The sequence below is a fragment of the Pseudochaenichthys georgianus genome, chromosome 21, assembly GCF_902827115.2.
Source record: "Pseudochaenichthys georgianus chromosome 21, fPseGeo1.2, whole genome shotgun sequence".
Lineage (NCBI taxonomy): Eukaryota > Metazoa > Chordata > Actinopteri > Perciformes > Channichthyidae > Pseudochaenichthys > Pseudochaenichthys georgianus.
This window is the reverse complement of record NC_047523.1, coordinates 34413334-34435016: the sequence shown is the minus strand read 5'-3', so window position 1 is coordinate 34435016 and position 21683 is coordinate 34413334. Positions and strand designations below refer to the sequence as shown.

The following is a 21683-nucleotide window of genomic DNA, read 5'->3' as shown; positions in this document are numbered from 1 at the left end:
ATGCTAGCTGTGCTGTAGTTGACAGTTTAATTTCCCCCAGAAGCTGGCTGTCAGGTGTGCACAGCGTGATGTAATCCTATTGACAGTCAACAGCTGTGTGATGCTGTTGCAGGAGACGTTAAAAACATTTCCTTACTTACCCATTTTGCGAATCTGAAATCCTTAATGAACACCCAAGACAGAGGAAATGGTCTTGCAGACAAAAGAGGTCAAATGCTGCCAATCAGATACATTTATGAAAAAGATTGACTCGTGTATGACCACCAGTGAAGAAAATGCACTGCAGTTGAAAGGTTTTCAGTATAGCTTTAAAGAATATAAGAACAGAAACGGTCCAGAATTAAGTACTTATCCAGCCCTTAGAGAGGAAGTGTTAGCAGCAGTGGATTAGTTTAATAATTGCAGTTGTTGAACGAGATTTAAAATGGTTGATTACAGTGTTTTGTTCACAAACCTAAGGGAGGACTTCTCAGGATAGTTGGAGCCATTATGTATTGCTGCTGCAGCATCGGAGACATTGTAAAATATTGACGTGCTGTCAGCCGAGCCCCCTCATAAATCTATTCAGGTCATCAAGTTTTCCCAGCAGCATTGTATCGCATTGCATCAGAAAGGCAGGGGAGAAAAGAACATAAAAAACTCATCTCATTCAGTCTGACCTGTGTGTGTGTGTGTGTGTGTGTGTGTGTGTGTGTGTGTGTGTGTGTGTGTGTGTGTGTGTGTGTGTGTGTGTGTGTGTGTGTGTGTGTGTGTGTGTGTGTGTGTGTGTGTGTGTGTGTGTGTGTGTGTGTGTGTGTGTGTGTGTGTGTGTGTGTGTGTGTGTGTGTGTGTGTGTGTGTGTGTGTGCGTGTGCGTGTGTGTGTGCGTGTGTGTCCTCCAGCTCCCTCTGTGGTGACTTTCTCCTTTGATGTGGGAAACGGTCCAGCGATCCTGTCCGTGAAGTCCCACCTTCCCCTGAATGACAGACAGTGGCACTATGTGAGGGCAGAGCGTAACGCCAAGGAGGCGTCGCTGCAGGTCGACCAGCTTCCCCCCCGCTTCCTGGAGGCTCCGGCTGACGGACACCTCCGCTTGCGTCTCAGCAGCCAGCTGTTCGTAGGTAGGCTCGCCGTCAGACTGAACATGCCTCCACCAGAGACTGCTTTATCATATGATAGTAATTCATATAACCTGCAGTCATTGCAGCAAGATGTAAACATCACTTACTGACATATTATGCCATTATAAAGGCTGCCTGGTGAACGTGAGCCCTCTGTTAAAGGGGAGGCACTATTGGTGACAATCATAACAATTTTAAAGAGGAGATATTATTCTCAGGTTTATATGTGTATGTAGTTTCTCTCCTGTGACACGTCTCCATTCCTTAATGCTCAAAAAGCTCTTTATTTTTCTCACACTGCCTGTGCTGCAGCACCTCTTTTCACCCTCTGTCTGAAACCAGAGGTCTGATTGGTTAGCTGGCCGGCTCTGTTGTGATTGGTCCACCGCTTAGAGATGTCACGCCCCTTAGCCTATCATGTTCAATGTGTTGGAGCGCTAGCCAATAGAAGCACGAGTGTTTAATAGTGATGTCACTATGTTCTGGAAGTAAACAAAGGAGACAATGGAGGTGTTTCAGCAGTGTGAGAAACTCCCTCTGGAGGGGTCGTTGAGATTGTATTCGTTAGAGGCCATTTACATGCACACAAACCGTAATGGCACACTACAGGAACTGGAAACCATAAAAAGCATAAAACGGCCTCTTTGAATAATCGATAGCCTCATTAAACTTCCCCAGTTGATTATTAATAATGAGACAATTGTTTTGTAATGTTTCTAAATTGTATGTTTGCATTTTCACACAAGGCATTATCTTGTTGGATAGGGCTTTACGAGATGTCACCTTTGGGAATGTTGGATATCGCTTAACCATTCCATAAATCAGAAAATACTCTCAACAGTCATTACAGGAAATCCTTTTAACCATGTTTTTATGAATAAATGTATATTATAAATTAGGCTTTGAATGATACATGAACAAACCCCTCTGTACAATCCTTCAGAATACGTATAGGAATGCTTAATAAGTATAACATTAGTGCATTTTGGATAACTCTACGCGAATAGAGAAGAGTGGGAATATAATCCCCTTGTATTGTGGATGTAGAGTCTCAAGATTAGCCAGTGAGTAAAACAAATCATATTTTAGCCTCATGTGCGCCTGCACTCTGGTCTCAACCGATTTCTGTAGAAAATATCTGTTTATTTTGTACTGTGTCTGAAAGTAGTGAAAACATTAACAGCCTGTTGCTGAAGATAAAGATAGCAAGTTGGAAAATGTGCGGGCAATTAAAAGCAAAACAAAGAGCAGAAAGATATTATTACCACAAGTCGGTGGTAATTCCCTGTTGGTTTATCACCGGGAGCAACACAGTTCACATTTGTAATTGTTCATATATAAAAATATTGATTGGTGCAGCGTTAAAGGGAGGTTCAAAGGACTCGAAGCTAAACTCAAATGCCTTTTGTACTTTTGAAAGAGTAATAATGCAATAAAGTCGAGGCTTCTGGAGAGGTTTTATCTTCGCTTAAGCTGAACTCTCAAATGAACTTCTGCACAGAGCAGTTTTTTATGTCACCGTCTTTGTGCAATGTCGTCACACTGCAAAGGTGTCTCTTCACAGCTCAGAGGGGAAGTGATTACAGCCAACTATAACGCTAAAAGAATACACAGACCTGCCCTGTAAGCTACCGTGAAGAATTAATGTGTTTTATTATGTTTTCATTATTGCTTGATTCAGAAGCTGCTCTCTTTCTCCTCTCACATTGCTCGAGCCTTTCTCTGACATGTTAATGTGTCCTCTGGAGGGGACAGACCCCATTTAAAAAGGGAGGGTTTTTTTCATGTTCTCCTTTTTATACTGTAGGCCTCCAGTTCGTGCACTCAATGGGTCATTTACTTTTAGAAATCATTTATAAGGAGGGTACACGGAAATGAAGCAATGACCTCTGTTGACCTCAGAAGACACTGCCATTTGGTGAAGATTTAATTGTTTTCATAAGAAGGTGACATTTTATCACTTGTTCAAAGACAATGGCTTAAAGGCTTTCCCTGCCAATTTAAAAGTGATTGGTACTTTGGAAAGGTTGACGACTAAAAAATGATGACCAGTTTATAAAATATAAAATCTCTCTATATAAATAATAGCTGCAACAAAATGGCATTTATTTAATGAAACAAACAAAACACTATTATGCACACAAAAAAGACAAGTTTAAGAATATCTCAATAACACTATTTAAAGTTATTTAGTGCCTCTACTTTAACATGAATCTGTTGTGATTGGTCAACCACTCAGAGATGTGTTGCAGCGCTAGCTAATGGAAGCGTGAGTGTTACATAGTGATGTCATGATGTTATAGCAATAAACAAAGTAGTCCAATGGAGGTGTTTTAGATGGGTGGGCGTGATGGAGACCTAAATAACACACTGCAGCAAAGGGAAAACCCCAGCATAGGGCCTCTTTAAAGAGAGTTCAATAGATATCTTTGCTGCATTTATCACCAACTCCACATAGGAATATTCAGTAGCTTCACCATGTATTACGCAACACAGTAAGGCTGCTAATTATTTATTTAAAAGCACTTTCCATTTGTCTTTATTCGATTATAGTCAACCGTGGTGGATAGTAGAAATTGAATTTGACTAAGTTATATTTCTCGGTCTGTGTAGATATACTGTAATTATACTGAAAGGCCGTATTCAATCAAGTCTTTGTGATAGTCACCCTGAACAAATATAGGCAAGTTTGCAGAAAACAGGTTTGGAAAGGGTTTTATATCCACACATGCAGTTATAGCAATTATTTTAGGATTAAAGTACCTTTGTGGTCACATGAAAAATACTTTTTAGAGATAGATTTATATGTGACTCCCGTCCGAGCATAATTTATTTATACTGTTTTTATTTCTCAGGGACAGTGGGTATTACAAATACATTACTGTAAATATGCCAGACTGTGCCAGGGGAGCTAGTTTTCATCTGTAGTCCCTGATCAGGTGTAAAGTTGGCAGCCTAACAATCTATAAACAAGAGTAGAACAAAAATCATGATGAAGGGCAAATCAATTAAAGCAAAACACTGACGGACGTACGCCCAACGCAGATTGGGCAGCAGTAAAAAACAAATTATAGTTCAACAAAGCAAAACAAACAATTATGGAGCACTTTAAATTACAGAGCAGCTTCGCCGACAAAGCAAAGCCCTGTGAGCAACTGAGCAGCAGCACCGTGGTTAGTCAGGCAAAAGGGCAGTCGGGCAGAGTTGTGTTTTGACATTTAACAAATGGTGACGTAAACAAAACTAATGCTCATAGATTTGATGACTTGATGGTACCTAACATATACTTAACCCTTATGTTGTGTTCAAGTTAAAATGATATAATAACTACATTTTTTACGGAACAAGGCTTCATGATATCCTCCACAACAGCTATATAAACACAAAAAAACTGATTTTGACAATTTAAGCCAAGTCTGAAGGTCTCTAAAAAATAAAGTTTATAATTGGGTGTTGCAGCATTGTTGGGGGTGACTCGGGGTCAAATTTGGCCCAATCAAGATTCATCTTTGACTTTAGACACCCCTCCCCCACCCCTTCTTCCACTGTAACAATCATTTAAAATTCTTTTTGGGGAGATTGTATTCTAATATTAGTCTATAGTCAGATAACGTAATGATCCACTGTCTTCACTATAGGAAATATAACCTAATGAATTGAATCGCATGTTTTACTTAAAGGTGGGGTAGGTAAGTTTCAGAAACCGGCTCGAGATACACTTTTTGTTATATTCCATGGAATGCTCTTAACATCCCGATAGCAATGAATATCTGAAGTGCTTTGACAAAAAATCCATAAAAAAATGTCATCTGTAGAAGCCGTAATACTGTAAAAAGTACAAAAGGCCTACCTGCCTGTCAGCCTTCCATCGGGGCACAAACTTGTCTCGTGCCCTCATTGGTCATGTGCGCGTTCGTGTGTGTTGGAGGAGGGGCTCTGTAAGGAAGTGGCAGATTTTCTCCGGTTGTGTATTTTCAAATTCTAGCGATCTCGAGCCGGTTTCTCAAACTTACCTACCCCACCTTTAAATATGTGGTGTAATGTTTGCCATTTGTAATGGGGCCATACAATAACATTACAACAGGATTGTACGGTTATGAATGCATAATAAGTTAGTTATGATGTAGTTAAAACAATATTGGATGATAGTCATTATTTGTGAGTGTTTTGGACTGAGATAAATCATGGGTCCAAATTGACCCGCGAACACCATGAACAGTAACAGCTTTCAAACACAACACAACACAGGGGTTAATACCACTCATGAGCTGCTTTCAATGAAATGTCCATCATTCTCTAAAGGCTTTTACAACATGCCATAGCGTGTGTGATAGAAACCTCCTGGTTAAAGCTAGCTAACATGACACAGGGAATTTCAGTGAGAAAATGTGTCTATTGGCATTACTTTTTCAGGTAGTGAGAAATGATTGAATGTATTCATTTACAAAAAAATATATACCGTACTTTTCGGACTATAAGCCGCGACTTTTTTCCCCATTTTGTTTGTACAGCTAACGGCCACTAGGGAACCTCCTAAATCTATGGATTTTACAGGTAAAATGAACCACCTTTATCGCTATGGGCTCTATGACCGGTCCGCGCCCGCCACCTTTATGCGGCGGGCTCCAGCAGGAAAAGCTGGAGGCCGGAAAAGAGTGAGACAGGTAGCGCGCCAAAGTAAAAGTGGAACCGAGAGACAGAACGAGAGCAAGACAGACGGACAATTTAGCTGCTGCGGCTTATATGCAGGTGCGCTTTATAGTCCCAAAAGTACGGTACTACAAATAAGCAGCAACCTTCAGGTCTGAAAGCTGAAGCTAATAAGGAAGTGCTACAGACCTGCATTCTCTCTGATCGCCAGCAGGGGGCAAACAAAAGGCAAGTCCTTATGTATAGAGGTCTATAAGAAAATGGCCCTACTCTTTACGTGGTTAATTTCCTCAGTAAACATTTTGAGGGTGAGCTTATGGTGTCAATTGCTAGTTTTAAGCCTTCTTCAATACAGCATGGAGTTCCTTTTCTAAATTATCTTCACATTTTGAGTCAAATAGACTACAAAGCAGGGTTTGCTTATGCTAGGGCTACCTTGTCATTGACAGGTCACCACCACAGTGTTTACAGTTTGGAGGATATTGAGATGTGTTTTTTTCTTATAACTTCAACCCACTGACGGTGTGTGTTCAGTCCATGAAAGCCCCTCTTTATAGAAGTCTTCCCTGGTAGATATTAGCAGTAGTGAAATTAGTATGTATGAGAGCTACTCTTTGTGCCATCAAAATACACCAAACACTTTGCATATGCAAGACAAATTCGAAAACTTATGATGGAGCCTCATTTATCAGCCTCGTGGGATAATGAAATTATACCCACCTGTTTGTGTGTTTTTTCTTCCTGGGATAAATGACAGGCATAACAATGATACCTTTCCATCAAAAGTCATCAACGTCCCTTTTCTATGAGGTGTAAATAAGCAGCTGTCACCGTGTAATAAACATTTGTTGCGTCACACAGTTATGTCTTCACGATACCTGTCTAATCCAATATATTGTATTTTTAGTCTTAATGAGTTTTCTCACGCTTAAGCCTTCAGATCTGCCCCAGTTGCAAACAGCAATTAGGTAGTTTTTTTATCGTAAATCCTCATCAGCCTTGAAGAGAATCATGGTTATAAAATCATCAAAGATCGCTTCTTAGCACAGCCGGCGAGCATTAGATGTGACTAATGGTTGTTCTCCTCTCAGGAGCAGAGATGGCAAAAGTGTACACATCCTTTACTCAAGTAGAAGTACAGATACTCGTGTTTAAAAATACTCTGGTAAAAATAGAAGTACTGACTAAACTTCTTTACTCAGGCTTTGAAATGTACTTCAGTAAAAAGTACCCATAACTACCAGCTGTTTTAAAGAGTACCTGACCGTCCTTTATATCAATACAACAATAATGTCATTGTTAGCTAATGAATGTTTCCATGCTGAACAACGGCAACATGACAACGTTCTCATTGGTCCCTCTTCTTTAGAGAAGACCAGGAAGTGATGGATACACGGATCGTGTTCAAATCAATAGGCACGCAATGACTCTAGAGAATAATGATCACGCACCAAACACACATTCAGACTAAAGGAACCAGCTGTTTGGAAAATGTAAGAAGTAGAAAGTACAGGTATTTGTGTTGAAAATGTAAGAAGTAAAAGTAAAAAGTCATCAGAAAAATAAGTAGTGGAGTAAAATACTGATACCAGAACAATTTACTTAAAGGTCCCTATTATACTGTTTTTCATCAATATATTACAGCTCTCATACAAAACATGTCTCTGAAGTGTGACACAAGTGTGGCTCCAAACACCAAACAGATCATTGCAGCACTACCCATAATCCCCTCTGTTTCAGCCCTGATTCAAAAGTGCTGATTCTCTGTCTGTTACTTCAGATGAAAATAAGGAGCCCCTCTGATGCCCCTTTCACACCAACTCAGTTCCCATTCTAGCTCCGTGCTAGAGCTTTTCTGGTTCGGAACCGGTTCTTCTTTTCAGCCCCCTTTTGTTCACACCGCCCCGAGCCCGACTGGTGCTGCCGCTGCTGAGTCATGACGTCACCGTTTACGTCGCTGATTTTGTCCCCAACGGCGCTCACTACAACAACAATGGGGGACTGCGTCGGGTCGATGATCGTGTTGCTTTTAATCACACGAAGCCAGATTAAATTAAATAACGACTTCTCCAACCTTATACTTTTCTCCAGAGTGCCGTGGTTCATTGTTTATTAATGTGTTTCAGCGGCATTACCGACTGCTGCAGTGCTGGCTGCTCTTCCACAGGAGTTTATTCTCCCGTTAACTCACAGCAGCGGCCGCTGTAACGTATTCACTGTCCGACTGTCACACAAGCAGCTGATGCATATCCCCAATTCCCCATGAGTGAATGTGGGTCAGTCTGAATTGACGCTGTTTGGCATCACAATGCTGTTGTGAACGTTTCTCTGGCATAAAATGGGTGATGTTAGCATAGCAACCCAAGCTAACTGACTATAACTTGACTACTTGTTGCTATCCTATTGTGGCATAAGCCGTTTTCTACAGGCACATTTTACCGGCGTATTTTTCATTATGATTCTACTTGTGATGGTCGGACATGGCAACCTGTGCAGCCCATGTATTATTCCATCCGATAGCTGCTATAATACAAAACAACACTTCTGCCTGCTCTCCACAATTATCAATAACAGCGAACGGATGGTCAAAGTAAGGCACAAATAAACAGAATCACACGAAGCCTGGTTAGTGTTGCCTGACTTTATAAAGTGTGGGTTTTTTTTATAAGTGTGTGGTTGCCTTCTAGTCACTTTGCTCAGCGCTACTGCTTGTTACAACTTGTATTTGCCGTACTCGCCTTTAACTGTTAGCTCAGGTTAATCTGCCCCCCTCCGACGTAAGCGTGACGTATGCGGTTCTTGCTTCTAGACCGACAATTGTTTGGTGCTTGAAACGAACCGGATTTCGGAGCTTAGAGGCGGCTCCGCTGCGGTGTGAACAGGAAAAGACGGTGCTTTTCAGGCTCTAGCTCCGATCCGGCCCTGGAACCGCGTTGGTGTGAAAGGGGCATGAGAGATATTTGGTTAAAAAGAACACAATGGTGCTCTAGGAGGAGACTCAGGTGATAAGGTAGGGGGGGGGGGGTTACCTTGGTTGGTGATTGGCTAATGGTTACACAAGACAAAAAAATCGTTATGACATCATAAAGTGGCCAAAATCTGATCAGCTCGTTTTCAGACAGGCTTTTTATAGAAATGGATCAGGACAAAAAGAGAGGGGGTCTTCGTTCCGGAAACTTTCAGAATATCTTTACACAGAGGGGACACATGTTGATGTATAAAATACATGAAAACATGGATTTTGCATAATAGGTGAACTTTAAGTACAGTAACAAAGTATTTGTACTCCACTACTTCCCACCTCAGGAGGAACGGCGTCCCAGCAGAGAGGCTTCATGGGCTGCATCAGGACTCTGACGGTCAACGGCATCTGCTTCGATCTGGAGGAGAGGGCCAAGCTGACCCCCGGGGTGACCTCAGGTTGCCCCGGTTACTGCAGCGGCTCCAGCAGCCTCTGCCACAACCGAGGGCGGTGCATCGAGAAAAGCAACGGCTATGTGTGCGACTGCTCCCAGTCGGCCTACGGGGGAACCACCTGCGACCAAGGTGAGTGCCCATCGACAACAAAAGCTTCACACCTAATGTAATTCTTTAAATAGGGTAATGTTGATTACCACAAATAAATAATCAATCATTGCCAAGGTTATTCCATTACAGCGCATCAATAAAAATGCAAGTAATGCAAGGGGCAATTAATACTTGTCCTGGCTCCAGACTCCGAGAACATTTAAAATGCATTAGAGCAAATTATCTCGGGCGGTATGTGAGAGCAGAGCGGAGGCACCGACACACGCCGGAGCCAGCAGAGCAGCAGGCTGGGCAAACGGTGCACACACGCACAGGAGGAACACTTTCAAGGCGTATTCGGAGCGACACGAGATGGAAAATGTGGCCGCCAATGTGACCGACCACACTGCAATGTTTACACTGTTTTCTCTTTCTCATAGTTTATAATATAAAAGTGGCAGTGATGCCAGAATGAAAATAATCCGGCTGCTGTTCAAAGATATTTCTGCTTTATTACAACTTGGATCCCACAGTTAGTTGTGTTGTCGTGCCGATCAGATATGTCACGCGGGTTACAGACATCCCTCTGATCCGTGTCCCTCTGGGAGTTAAACTCGTGGAAGTGAAAGCAAGTTTTGAAAGAAAAGCTTTCGGCGCTATGATGGCAGATTTTCAAAGCTCCGTGTTTTGACATTATCAAAGAACTTCACATTTACAGCAAAAGTATGATTTAACTGCCTTTTCACAAAGAGATGTGTCCCTTTTATTTTCAGATTTTTATTTAGTGTTTAGATGTGTTAGTACTCCAGTAAGCACTAATGATATGCAGCATCTGTAATGGGATTATCGGTGTATGTGCTGTAACACATTCCGCCATTACCACATCTACTGTATATTCTCAAGACTACCTTTCGTATTCCCTTTTGGCTTCAACACACGTCACGCCCTCGCCTAACTAACTCACAATGCAGCAACGTAGTTTCTCACTGGTTTTAACAGATGATAAATCTTGGTTTGAAGATTTAACTGATCCCACTCAAAGCACAGCTTGGTCTGCCTTCAAACAAAGTGACCCTAAATGAGCCGGTCTGCAGCTTCAGATCCTTAGCTTGGGCTGTTCCTTAAAGAAACTGAATTCAATCTAAATGCAACTGTGCGTTCTCCATAAGAACCCCTCGGCTTTGGCTCGGAGAACCGGTCTAAATCACTTCCTAATACCCCCTGTTATTGTCTTTTATGAGACGTCATGTTTTTATTGCTTTATTGTTCTTTATTTTTCTTTTATTTCTTTATTGACTTTTCTTTTATTGTTTTTATTCATTTTAATGGTTTGTCTTTTATTATCATTTGTCTTCTCTCCACTATTCCTTTGCACACTGTGTGTTTTTTATTTATGTATTTGTTTTATATTCTTTTCCGTCCAATCACTTTGTAAACTCCGCCTTTAAAGGTGCTATATTATTATTTAATTATTGTTGTATTTATTGTTTATTATTAACTACTTAGGCCCTGTCATTATAAACGTGTTGCTGTAACAGTGTCGGTTAAGCCAGTGATAAAATGGGGCCATACTTCGACTTCCTACCTTTTTACCCTTTCCTTCTCAACTAAAGCAGCTCAACACTCGCCTAACACGTTTATATTCACAGTTGTGCTGAGGCCTGCATCCTCTGGAGGCCATGAGCTGGCTTTTAGTCTTTTAATCTCGTTTCAAAAACTGTTGTAACAGAGCTCGCGGCACTGAAACCTCTTCTTCCTTTCTCTTCCCCGTGTCCCGCTGTGTGCAGAGGTGTCCGTGTCCTTCGACATGGAGTCCTCTGTGACCTACACCTTCCAGGAGCCCTTCTCGGTGATGCAGAACAGAAGCTCGCAGGCGTCCAGTGTTTCCACGGAGAGCAGCAGCAGAGCCAGAGAGGACGTGGCCTTCAGCTTCGTCACCTCCCAGAGGCCGGCCATGCTGCTCACTGTCAGCACCTTCAGCCAGCAATACATCGCTGTCATCCTCGCCAAGAACGGTACGCGCAGCTATTTACATTAAAAGTATGAAAGACAAAGGACCTGTCACCAAACGTATGACAATGATAAATATATGGCTGAGTATTCATATACTTCTTTCAATGTTACCCGTAACCTTTATCAACGAAGCGGAAAAAACTTTGCTTCGCAGCCAAGCGGATAAATGCATTGTTAGCAAACATCTTCCACCTTGTAACATGAACCAAATCAATGCTGCAGTAGCAACAGTAGACTTGGGGTTTTATATATTTATATACTGTTAGGAATATATCATATCTGCATCTCAGTTAAGGAATGATACACCTGTTTGCCCACAGCCAATTAACACCATTTAAAATCCTTATCGGATAAAATGCGGCACAGCTAACGTCATTATTTATAAGCAATGATTTGTATGGAAAGAATAACAGTTTGACACATGAGGCATCTAGTTAAAATGGGAGTGATTTGATTAAGACATGAGGACTGTAAGGTGAAAATCTCGCTTGAGCTTTGTCTGTTGTTTGGGGACAAAACCTTTCCATCTACATTGCTACGTAATTTAAGGTGTCAAGCGCTTTGCTTAAAGGGTCAATTATTCAGATGTCATATGTAACCTACTAAGCAATTAGTGACTCTGCCAGCAGGTGGAAAAGTGTATCAGTGGAGTGCACATGTTTCCTTTTTCAAATTGTGGAAAAAGTGCAATTTTAATTAACAATTTCATTAGCTGTGTGTCGTCATCCAATTGTAACTAACCTACTGTGTGTAAAGTTGCTTCACTACAGGAAGGTAATTTGTAGAGAAGGGTGGAGCAGGGTGTTTTGGAATAACATGAATTAATTGGGAGGAAACTCACTCAAAAATACGTCTGTTTTCTTGCATCATTAGCACTTCATGGGCCAACGGGGGTAAAAGAACGAAACAAAATCACATTATATGCATGTTTTCCGCTTGTCTTTCGGTGAATCGAGAGGAAATAGGCAGTTGAATAATGACAGATAAAAACAGAATCAAACTAGGGCCAGGGATTGTGGGGAAGGACACACCTCTGCGCGCTGATACAACCTCTTCCCTGTTCCTGATCAGATAAAATCCCTGCTCTTACAGGCTGACACCAATGTGCTACCATGGTTACCAAATCTTTTTGCATAATTACATACGTTAGAAGATAGCTTCCTGACAGTGGGCTGGTCCACTTTGCGTTTTCGCTCCACAAATGAGATGCACCGGGGTTCACTTGAACATCGTTATATTTTTAGGGCGGAAAAAAATCCACTTACATTAAAAGGATTCCATCACAATCCCATTGCACTCCAGCTAACATGGTAGGGTGTTTGTTAAACACCAGGCTAGCACAGAATGCATGGACATGTTCAGATATGTCAAAACATAGTGTGAAATACAGGTTTATTTTTCAAAGGGTCTGGGGCCATAATTAACACATGAATACATTAAGACCAACATGTGGAAAGGTGTTAAACAGAACCGAAATAAGGGTGTCAGCTAACAGGCAGCTAATGTGCTAATGTTCTGTTGCCTCAGCTTCCAGCACGGATAACATACCGGAGCCGCCCCCGCAATGTTGTGCAAACTGATTATGGGCTAATGAATAGATTTACCCTCCACGGTTCTGCTCCTCCTCTGCATCTGTCTCCACTGGGGATATAACAGTCCAATACATTAAACTAGTCCATATGCACAATAAAAGTCTCCATGGGAAAACTTGTTTTTGTTTTAAATACCTTAGACTGTAAACAAAACAAAAATATATCCCAGATCAAATGTATGTTAAAGAGTCTTAAACATATTGTCTTTATAGTGCTGCAGATAATTAAATATACCATGTAATCTTTCAAGCAGAGGTGGGAAGTAGTGGAGTACAAATACTTTGTTACTGTGCTTAAGTAAATTGTTCTGGTATCAGTACTTTACTCCACTACTTATTTTTCTGACGACTTTCTACTTCTTACATTTTCCAAACAGCTGGTTCCTTTAGTTTGAATGTGTGTTTGGTGGCGTGATCATTATTCTTTAGAGTCATTGCGTGCCTATTGATTTGAACACGATCCGTGTATCCATCACTTCCTGGTCTTCTCTAAAGAAGAGGGACCAATGGAAACGTTGTCATGTTGCCGTTGTTCAGCATGGAAACATTCATTAGCTAACAATGACATTATTGTTCTATTAATATAAAGGGAGGTCAGGTACTCTTTAAAACAGCTGCTAGCTATGGGTACTTTTTACTGAAGTACATTTCAAAGCCTCTTTACTTTTACTTGAGTGAAGAAGTTTAATCAGTACTTCTACCAGAGTATTTTTAAACAGGAGTATCTGTACTTCTACTTAACTCAAGGATGTGTGTACTTGTGCCATCTCTGGATACAAGTACTCAAAGTGGCACATAAACTCATGTTAGGTTACTTTTTGAAAAATCCCAAGATGGCCACCACTGATGGCTTTGAAATGTCCTTTTGTTGCTAAAGAAGCTCTTTCACTTGCCCTACATGAATGACCTTGGTGCCAAATCAAACTTTTTTGAACACCTAGAAACCAAATTCTGATGTCAGGAATTACTCCAAAAGCGTATTTTTACCGATATCTGTCAAAGGCATACAATCAAAAATAATCTGCCAATGGTAAACTGGGTAGCCTATCATGCATGGTAGTGGAGGAGGTGGAGGTATTTTGGGGTGGAGTAGTAGTAGTAGTGGTAGTGGTGGTAGTAGTGGTAGTGGTAGTGGTGGTGGTGGTGGTGGTGGTGGTGGTATCATGGGGTTTAGTAACAGCTAACTAGTTGTGCTAACATAGAAGTGCTAACATAGAAGACTAGTTTTAGAATTAGTGTGGTTTAATGTGCCAAATACTTTCTAATAAGCCCCACATTTTAAGATGTTGTGTTTAAAATGACATAAAAAGTAGTTTCTAAATAATACATGTTTCTTTCCCATATTCAAAAACATGTATTCAATATCAGAATCACCGAAGTTGATCCAGTGTTAGTTAAAATTCTGTGGTAAAATACCGTTTCCTTGGCTGGAAAGTATGGCCATCTTGGACAATTGTTGGACTTTCTTTAATAAGTGACTCCAGAGGGATGACAATGGAAATGCTGTTGCTTACAGCTATCTGCACCACTATTAGTGATTGCAATGTTGTGTTAAATATCTTGTTCCTTGTTTCCTTAAAAGTATTTGTTCTGTTGCGAAAGGAGCTGCTGTGAAGCAAGAAAAACCTCAGACTCGATCAGACAATAAAGTTTATCGTATCGCAATGAAAAGTGTTTCCCTTTACGTCTGGAAAAAATGTCAGAAAAAGGTCCTCACTTGTTACAGACTATTCCCTGCTGTCGATGCAGTCTCCGCGTGTTCAGCCACTGACACGAGGAAAGCGTTGAGGCTTTTAGCTGACAGCTTTGAAGCTGTATCCAAACTTAGAGCGTCATATTGAGTGACAGTGCAGTTGTTAGTCAGTGTCAGTGTACTAAGACTTTCTCTTGTGTTCAATCAGATCCCATGTTCCCCGGGCCTCTGTAAACACTGAAGGGCAGAGGAGACACTTCATCCACAGTGACCTTCATCTATAGGAGCACTCTCAGGATTTGAAATTAATCACTACACAAAGCCCTTCACCTACAAACCGGGAATTGTAATATTGACCCAGCTCAACTTGACAATGCATAGCTATCTGACTCTTTGATCTGGTTGTGTGTGTGTGGGAGGAACGCTGAGCACATATTGACTTGTTCTGTGTGGGAGACATGAGCAATGAGATAAACATATGTATATCTATCAACAACAAAAAAAAACAATTGAAGAAGAAGTTTAGAGATAGTGGTCTATTTATATTTAAGCAGCCACATCACTTCAGTATTCTCTTTCAGTATTCGGCATACTTGAATCCAAAGTATTGTGGCTATATTATCATCGAGCCAAAGATGAATCAGTCGTCATAAAGTGCTTCAGTGGACATTTCTATATGGTCTCTTTTCCGGAAAGTGTCACACGTCTTCTCGTGCTTTGTGTCCAGGGAGTCTGCAGATCTGGTATCACCTTCAGACCGACAGGAGTCCAGACGTGTTCAGCCCCGTCCTCACCAACCTGGCAGACGGACGATTCCATCGAATCAGAATCCACCGAGTGGGAAAAAACCTCTATGTACAGGTGAGCAGGAGATTTTCTGCCTCGCAAAAAAGGGGACATTTATTGGGTTTCTAGAACATGATAACATGCTTTAATGTTTAAGAAATGTTATTTTTCGCATACTGTCTTACTGAAAATACCTGTATTCACCCTCTGTTTGCAAAGCTTCATTTTGTAAGCCCCCTTTAAAGCACAGTCCTATCTGATTGGCTAAGAAGGAATAAATGCAAAGATCGTTCCAGGGTTCATTTCCTGTATCTATTTCTCATTGGTTTCGACACAGGCTCTTTGGGGTTGACTAGCACGGTCTAAGTCTAGTAAGTGAACATGAACACAGATTATGTCTGATGTTTTCGCTCCAGGGTCATCAAACCCATTCAGCCTCATAACTTCCAAACATTTTGACATTCCGATACTAAAGTTGTATTTTCCAGATAAATTCTTTGATTTGTCTGTCTTAGCAAACACTCGTTGGAGATCTGGCCACACAGAGCTTAAAGGTGGGGTAGGTAATTTTGGAGAAAGCAGCTCGAGTGCGCTAGAATTTGAAAATACACAGCCGGAAGAAATCTGCCACTTCCTTACAGAGCCCCTCCTCCAAAACACACGAAGGCGCACATGACCAATGAGGGCACGAGATAAGTCTGTGCCCAGATGGAAGGCTGACAGGCAGGTAGGCCATCCAGTCCGTTTAGCCGGGCCGGCTCAGATGATTGGTCGTGCTTTTTACAGCGCCACGGCTTCCACAGATGACATTTTGTTATGGATTTGTTGTCAAAGCACTTCAGATATTCATGGCTATCGGGATGTTAAGAGCATTCCATGGAATATAACACAAAGTGTATCTCGAGCCGGTTTCTCAAACCTACCCCACCTTTAACATAAGTCAACTTTTTAAAAAGTTTTAAGCTTTGTTTACTAACACCCTAGCTAGCTTATATTTGAAGTGTTTAACATATTTTTAGCCTTCTAAATATCTACTTTTAGCTAAATAAAGTATACATGGGAATGACGAGGACTTTTGCACTCTCGGTCAATATTTTGTGCTCCCTTGCAATACTTTTTGCATTCCCTATGATTCATACAGAAAGGCTGAGCTCTATTATGATATACTATTACGCAGGTTCTCATAGCAGGCAAACAAAAGCCAAATAGAAACATCATCCGGATTTGAGATTAATATTCCCTCAGTCGAGTTTTGTGCCTCATCTAGCAGTCTTCATTAGCAGATGGGTTTCGCGCCGCACTGAAGAACAGTATTCTGCGTTGGCAGGGATAACAATCTCCTCTATATATAGGACCGAGGGTGATCACATTTACATACTTGCACACTTTCTACACGTGATGACAACTGAGCAAGCTCCATCTGCTGACAAAAGCTGTTAGATGTGCTTGAAAGCACCCAAAAAGGCTAGGGAGTGGAGCGCCGGTAAATATTGTTTTCGTCAGTTTCAGAGAAAGATTACAGTTATATTAAACTTTGCCAGATATGAGCACCTTTGTCAACAATACAATAAAGATATGTGAAACCAACACAACAGTGTGACATCAAAGAACGGCTCGTTGTTTTAGGATTATAAACAAAGAACACAAACCATAGGCAATCCTTTTTTAATTAACCTAAATCGTTCATTTTCCACCCGTCATCCATACAGTCGAGCGATGGTGCTCCACTGCAATCACAATCTATTCTGAGCTGCATCATTAAAGGGCTATGTAAGCATTTTACAAACGGAAGAGGCCGTAATCAAACCCTGCAGTGTTTTATTGCAGATCATCAAGTTAAGTGATGCAACAGAGTCAGCGTGGTGTAGTGCAGAAGTGAAAGGTCTATATCACTTCAAAGCTAACTGTGGGCGGATATGGTTTGGCATGAAGCTGGAGAGGAGACGATTCCCAATCTATAATGTATTGAAATGTGCTGCTGCTGCTGCTGGTGTTACCTCGGTTTAGATTTCTTGTAATTGCCTTGTTATTTGATTTCTCTCCACTCAACCAGATCGACCAGGACATCCACAGAAAGTACACACTGTCATCCGATGCAGAGCTGATCCTAATCAGATCCCTGACATTGGGCAAAGTCACCAGTAAGTCCTCCCACGGTCTTCAGGAAATTGCTGCAAAAACGCCCACGTCATGCCTCATTTGGTTACTTACTGTAATTCAAAAACTGTCGCCATTTTAAATTGACTGTTCTTCTGCAGGGAGGGAGAACCTGAACGAGGAAGTGACACACGCAGCTTCTAAAGGTTTCATTGGCTGCCTCTCCTCGGTGCAGTTCAATCACGTCGCGCCGCTGAAGGCCGCCCTGACCAATCGAGGAAGCTCATTGGTCACCATTCGTGGACCTTTGGTTCAATCGAATTGTGGAGCACTGGCAGAGTCCACTTCACACACACAGCAAGGTAAAACACACACACACACTCTGCTGTTAAACTCGCCCCACGCACACGGCCTCTGAATAGTCCTTTCCAGATACATGCTGTGATGGAAATTCTTTAAGGAGCTTTGATTGAAGACAAACATGGCGATGGGGAAACACTGGGACTGATGTCTTACAACACAGGAGGTTTATTTAAAGGGCTCGGTCAAGGGAATCAACAATGTCATTACAAAACACTTTGAACTCGCTCCAGCTCTCTTCTCTGACCCACAGGACATGTAGTCCAAACAATGTCTTCAAAAACATACGCGCCACCTAAAGATCAAAATGGACGTCACAGCTTTTACTCGTGTTTCCATACCAGTTGAGATTTAACCTCATGTAATATAACTCTAGCTTGGGGGGGGGGAAACGATATGGGCCACTAAATGTAATCAATTCAGAGTTTATCAGACCACGAAGAATAAGGTAACTACCCCTCCCCACGGACCCTCTCCATCACTTCCTGCGTCTTTGAGATAACTTCGCCAGCAGTTGAAACATTACAGCGGTCTTGACAGTGACAGTGTGGGGAAGTCACCAAATACATACACTCAAATACTGAACTGAACTAAGGTACACGATGTAACAAAAAGTACATTCTACCGATTGTTTGCTAGTTTAATCTTCTTACATCCATGGTGAATTCATATTAAAAGATTAATGAATATTTACTTGGCACAGGGATACCTGTAACATATTTAAAAAGCGCTATTTCATCAATATAGCAACTGTAGTGGTCAAAATCAAATTTCGCAGGATGAATCCAATCCAATCCACTTTATTTATATAGCACAGTTTAAAAACAGAGGGTTTGCCAAAGTGCTTCACAATGAACATAACATTATAATAAAATATAATATTACACGAATAGATAAAAAGCACACATAAGAATAAATAAAAGGCACATAAAGGCTATGGACAGACAGTGAAAGCATACAAACAGGTATGACATAGCTCAGACTGACTGGTAAGCGAGGGACAAGAGGTGGGTTTTTAGGCGGGACTTAAAAGCTTCAAGAGTGGGCGACAATTTAACATGAGGGGGCAGGTCGTTCCAGAGCCTGGGGGCTACCGATGAGAACGCTCGGTCGCCCCTGGTCTTTTTCTTTGTTTTTGGGACTACAAGCAGCAGCTGGTCAGCCGACCTCAAAGCCCTTGAGGGGGTGTACACCTGTAAGAGGTCGGAGATGTACTCTGGGGCCAGCCCATTAAGAGATTTAAAAACAAACAATAACATCTTAAAATGGACTCTAAAATGGACAGGAAGCCCGTGGAGCGAAGCCAGAACTGGTGTGATGTGGTCAAACTTGCGGGTTCCTGTGAGCAGCCGCGCCGCAGAGCTTTGTACAAGCTGCAGGCGGGCCAGCGAAGTCTTATTTAGGCCGGCATAAAGTGCATTACAATAATCTAAACGAGTTGAAACAAAGGAAACAAAACTAATACAAAAGAATTAGCTAAAGATTAATTTAACATGCTGAGCAACACATGCTGGAAACTACAGCGACTGGTAACAGTTTGATACAAAACATTTAAGTGTTGTTATTCTAACTGGTTGACTCAAAGGTGGTGTGCTTGAGGTCACCTGCAGTTCACTCTGAATAGCTTCGGATTCAATTCAAAACGTTTTCTCCAGGCCGGCAAACACAAGTGAGATTAAAACAAAACCGTTCCGACTCAATTCCCCCTTATCAATTTGTTTGTGACAAAAACTGGTGATAATTAATTAATCTTTCCAATTATTTATTCGGCAGCATCGTCTGTTTCCAGCTTCTTGAATGGGCGGATTAGCAGCTTCTCTTTAAGTCATTGGACATATCTCCAAACTGAGTGACAACGGAAGTTATTTGAAGGGAAATGATGGCGTTTGATTTTCACTCTTAGCTCACATTCTATAGACTTGACAACCAATTAAGAAAAAGTATTGACACAATAATCAACAATAATAAAAAGGGAGATATTCACGGCCTTAATGAATTTCTCTAATGGCCTCTGCCAAGATGTCTAGTCCTTGATGTTTTTCTGCTTGGCTGTTTGGCACGTTCTGCTCCTCTAACACTTCTCTCTCTGGATGCAGTGAATCTACAGAAAGCCAGCCTCGTAGTGTCAGTCGTTAAAAGACGTCTGTGGCGCACGTCAGAGCCACAATATAGACAGATGTCAGTGTGTGTGATCGTGTTACAGAAAACAATAGGCGTGGGTGTTTTGACAAGCCTTGAACACAAGTTTTATGTTTCTTGTTGACAGCGTCAGTGTCGGTTCTATGAACTGCATTTTATGGAAACGCATGTCCTTGCCAGAGTCCTTTAGAAATGATCTGATTGCTTTTAAAGGGGCCCTATCATGCTAATGTGCAGGTTCATATTTGTATGTAGTGTACCTCTACTGTAACATGTGTACATGCTTTAATGTTCGAAAGGCTCTTTATTGTTCTCATACTGCCTGTGCTGCAGCACCTCTTTTCACCCTCTGTCTGAAACCAGAGCCCAGTCTGCTCTGATTGGTTAGCTGGTTAGCTCTGTTGTGATTGGTCAACTGTTACATCAAAAGTTACAATGTGTTGGAGCGCTAGCCGAACGAAGTGTGAGTGTTACGGAGTGATGTCATTATGTTACAGAAGTAAACAAAGGAGTCCACTGGAGAAAGAACCCAACAGGGCCTCTGTGATGTGGACTCTTAGCTTTAAGCAGCATGAAGTACTATAGTGATGTATCCTGGTTAAAAGTGACCTAGTTCCGGCTACCAGAAAACGATTGAGAGTGAAGCCTAAAAATAATAACTGCTAACCCACTAACTCCTCTTCGTGTCACAAGCCCCAGGCTTTCTAAAAATGAAAAATGAAAGCAGAACTATCAGTGTAATGGGGTTCCTGTTTTACAGCTTTGAGAACTGAGTTGTGACTCGGGAATTTAATTACAGTCTGTCCATCCGGGACACATTCCCGCTGCGTGACGGAACAGATCGCTATCTAGTTTTACCACTGGTGCTTCCAAACCAGCGTCTTTACAGTAACATATATATATTTTTACACTTCAAATTATTAGTACTTGCCTTTAACCACTAAGTCATTATATCGACATAACTGATGGTTAATTATCAAGTTTCAAATTGTATATACTGTACTTTGTGAAAACACCAATAAACCTAGAATATCGTTGCAATATTGATGTTGAAGTAGTTGCTCAGAAACATTGGGATTTTTTGATTTTCTTCATGTCACTCAGCCCTGGTTCTTGTGCTGCCTACTTGTAAGGATTCAAGGCAAGTTTATTTATATAGCACTTTTCAACACAAGGCAATTCAAAGAAAATGGCATTTCAAACCAGTCATTAAAAAGAAAAGCTAATAAAAGAAACATAAAAAGAAAAAATACATGGATAAAAGTTACAGTGCAGTCTAAGATATGAAAGCAGCGACAAAAAGAAAAGTCTTCAGTCTGGATTTAAAAGTAGTCAGAGTTGCAGCGGACCTGCAGGTTTCTGGGAGTTTGTTCCAGATATTTGGAGCATGATAACTAAACGCTGCTTCTCCATGTTTAGTTCTGACTCTGGGGACAGAAAGCTGACCAGTCCCTGAAGACCTGAGAGATCTGATGGTTCATAATTTAGCAGGAGGTCTGTATTTTGGGCCTAAACCATTCAGTGCTTTATAAACCAGCAGCAGTATTTAGAAATCTATTCTTTGACACACAGGAAGCCAGTGTAAAGACTTCAGAACAGGAGTGATGTGATCCACTTTCTTAGTGTCAGTGAGGACTCGAGCAGCGGCGTTCTGAATCAGCTGCAGCTTCCTAATATATTTTTTAGTGAGACCTGTGAAGACACCATTGCAGTAGTCGAGTCTACTGAAGATAAAAGCATGGACAAGT

The 21683-nt window shown here is 41.3% G+C and overlaps 1 protein-coding gene across 1 annotated transcript in view; it reads left to right on the top strand.

The window, feature by feature from the left end:
• The window catches only part of cntnap5a (contactin associated protein family member 5a), a 114270-nt gene that overhangs the window by 83800 nt on the left and 8787 nt on the right, over window positions 1-21683 (top strand). The window contains exons 17-22 of the mRNA XM_034110655.2: window positions 881-1099; window positions 9056-9295; window positions 11044-11271; window positions 15281-15414; window positions 17393-17480; window positions 17598-17798. Coding sequence (XP_033966546.1) covers window positions 881-1099; window positions 9056-9295; window positions 11044-11271; window positions 15281-15414; window positions 17393-17480; window positions 17598-17798 — 1110 coding nt within the window. The remainder of the gene's footprint in view (window positions 1-880; window positions 1100-9055; window positions 9296-11043; window positions 11272-15280; window positions 15415-17392; window positions 17481-17597; window positions 17799-21683) is intronic.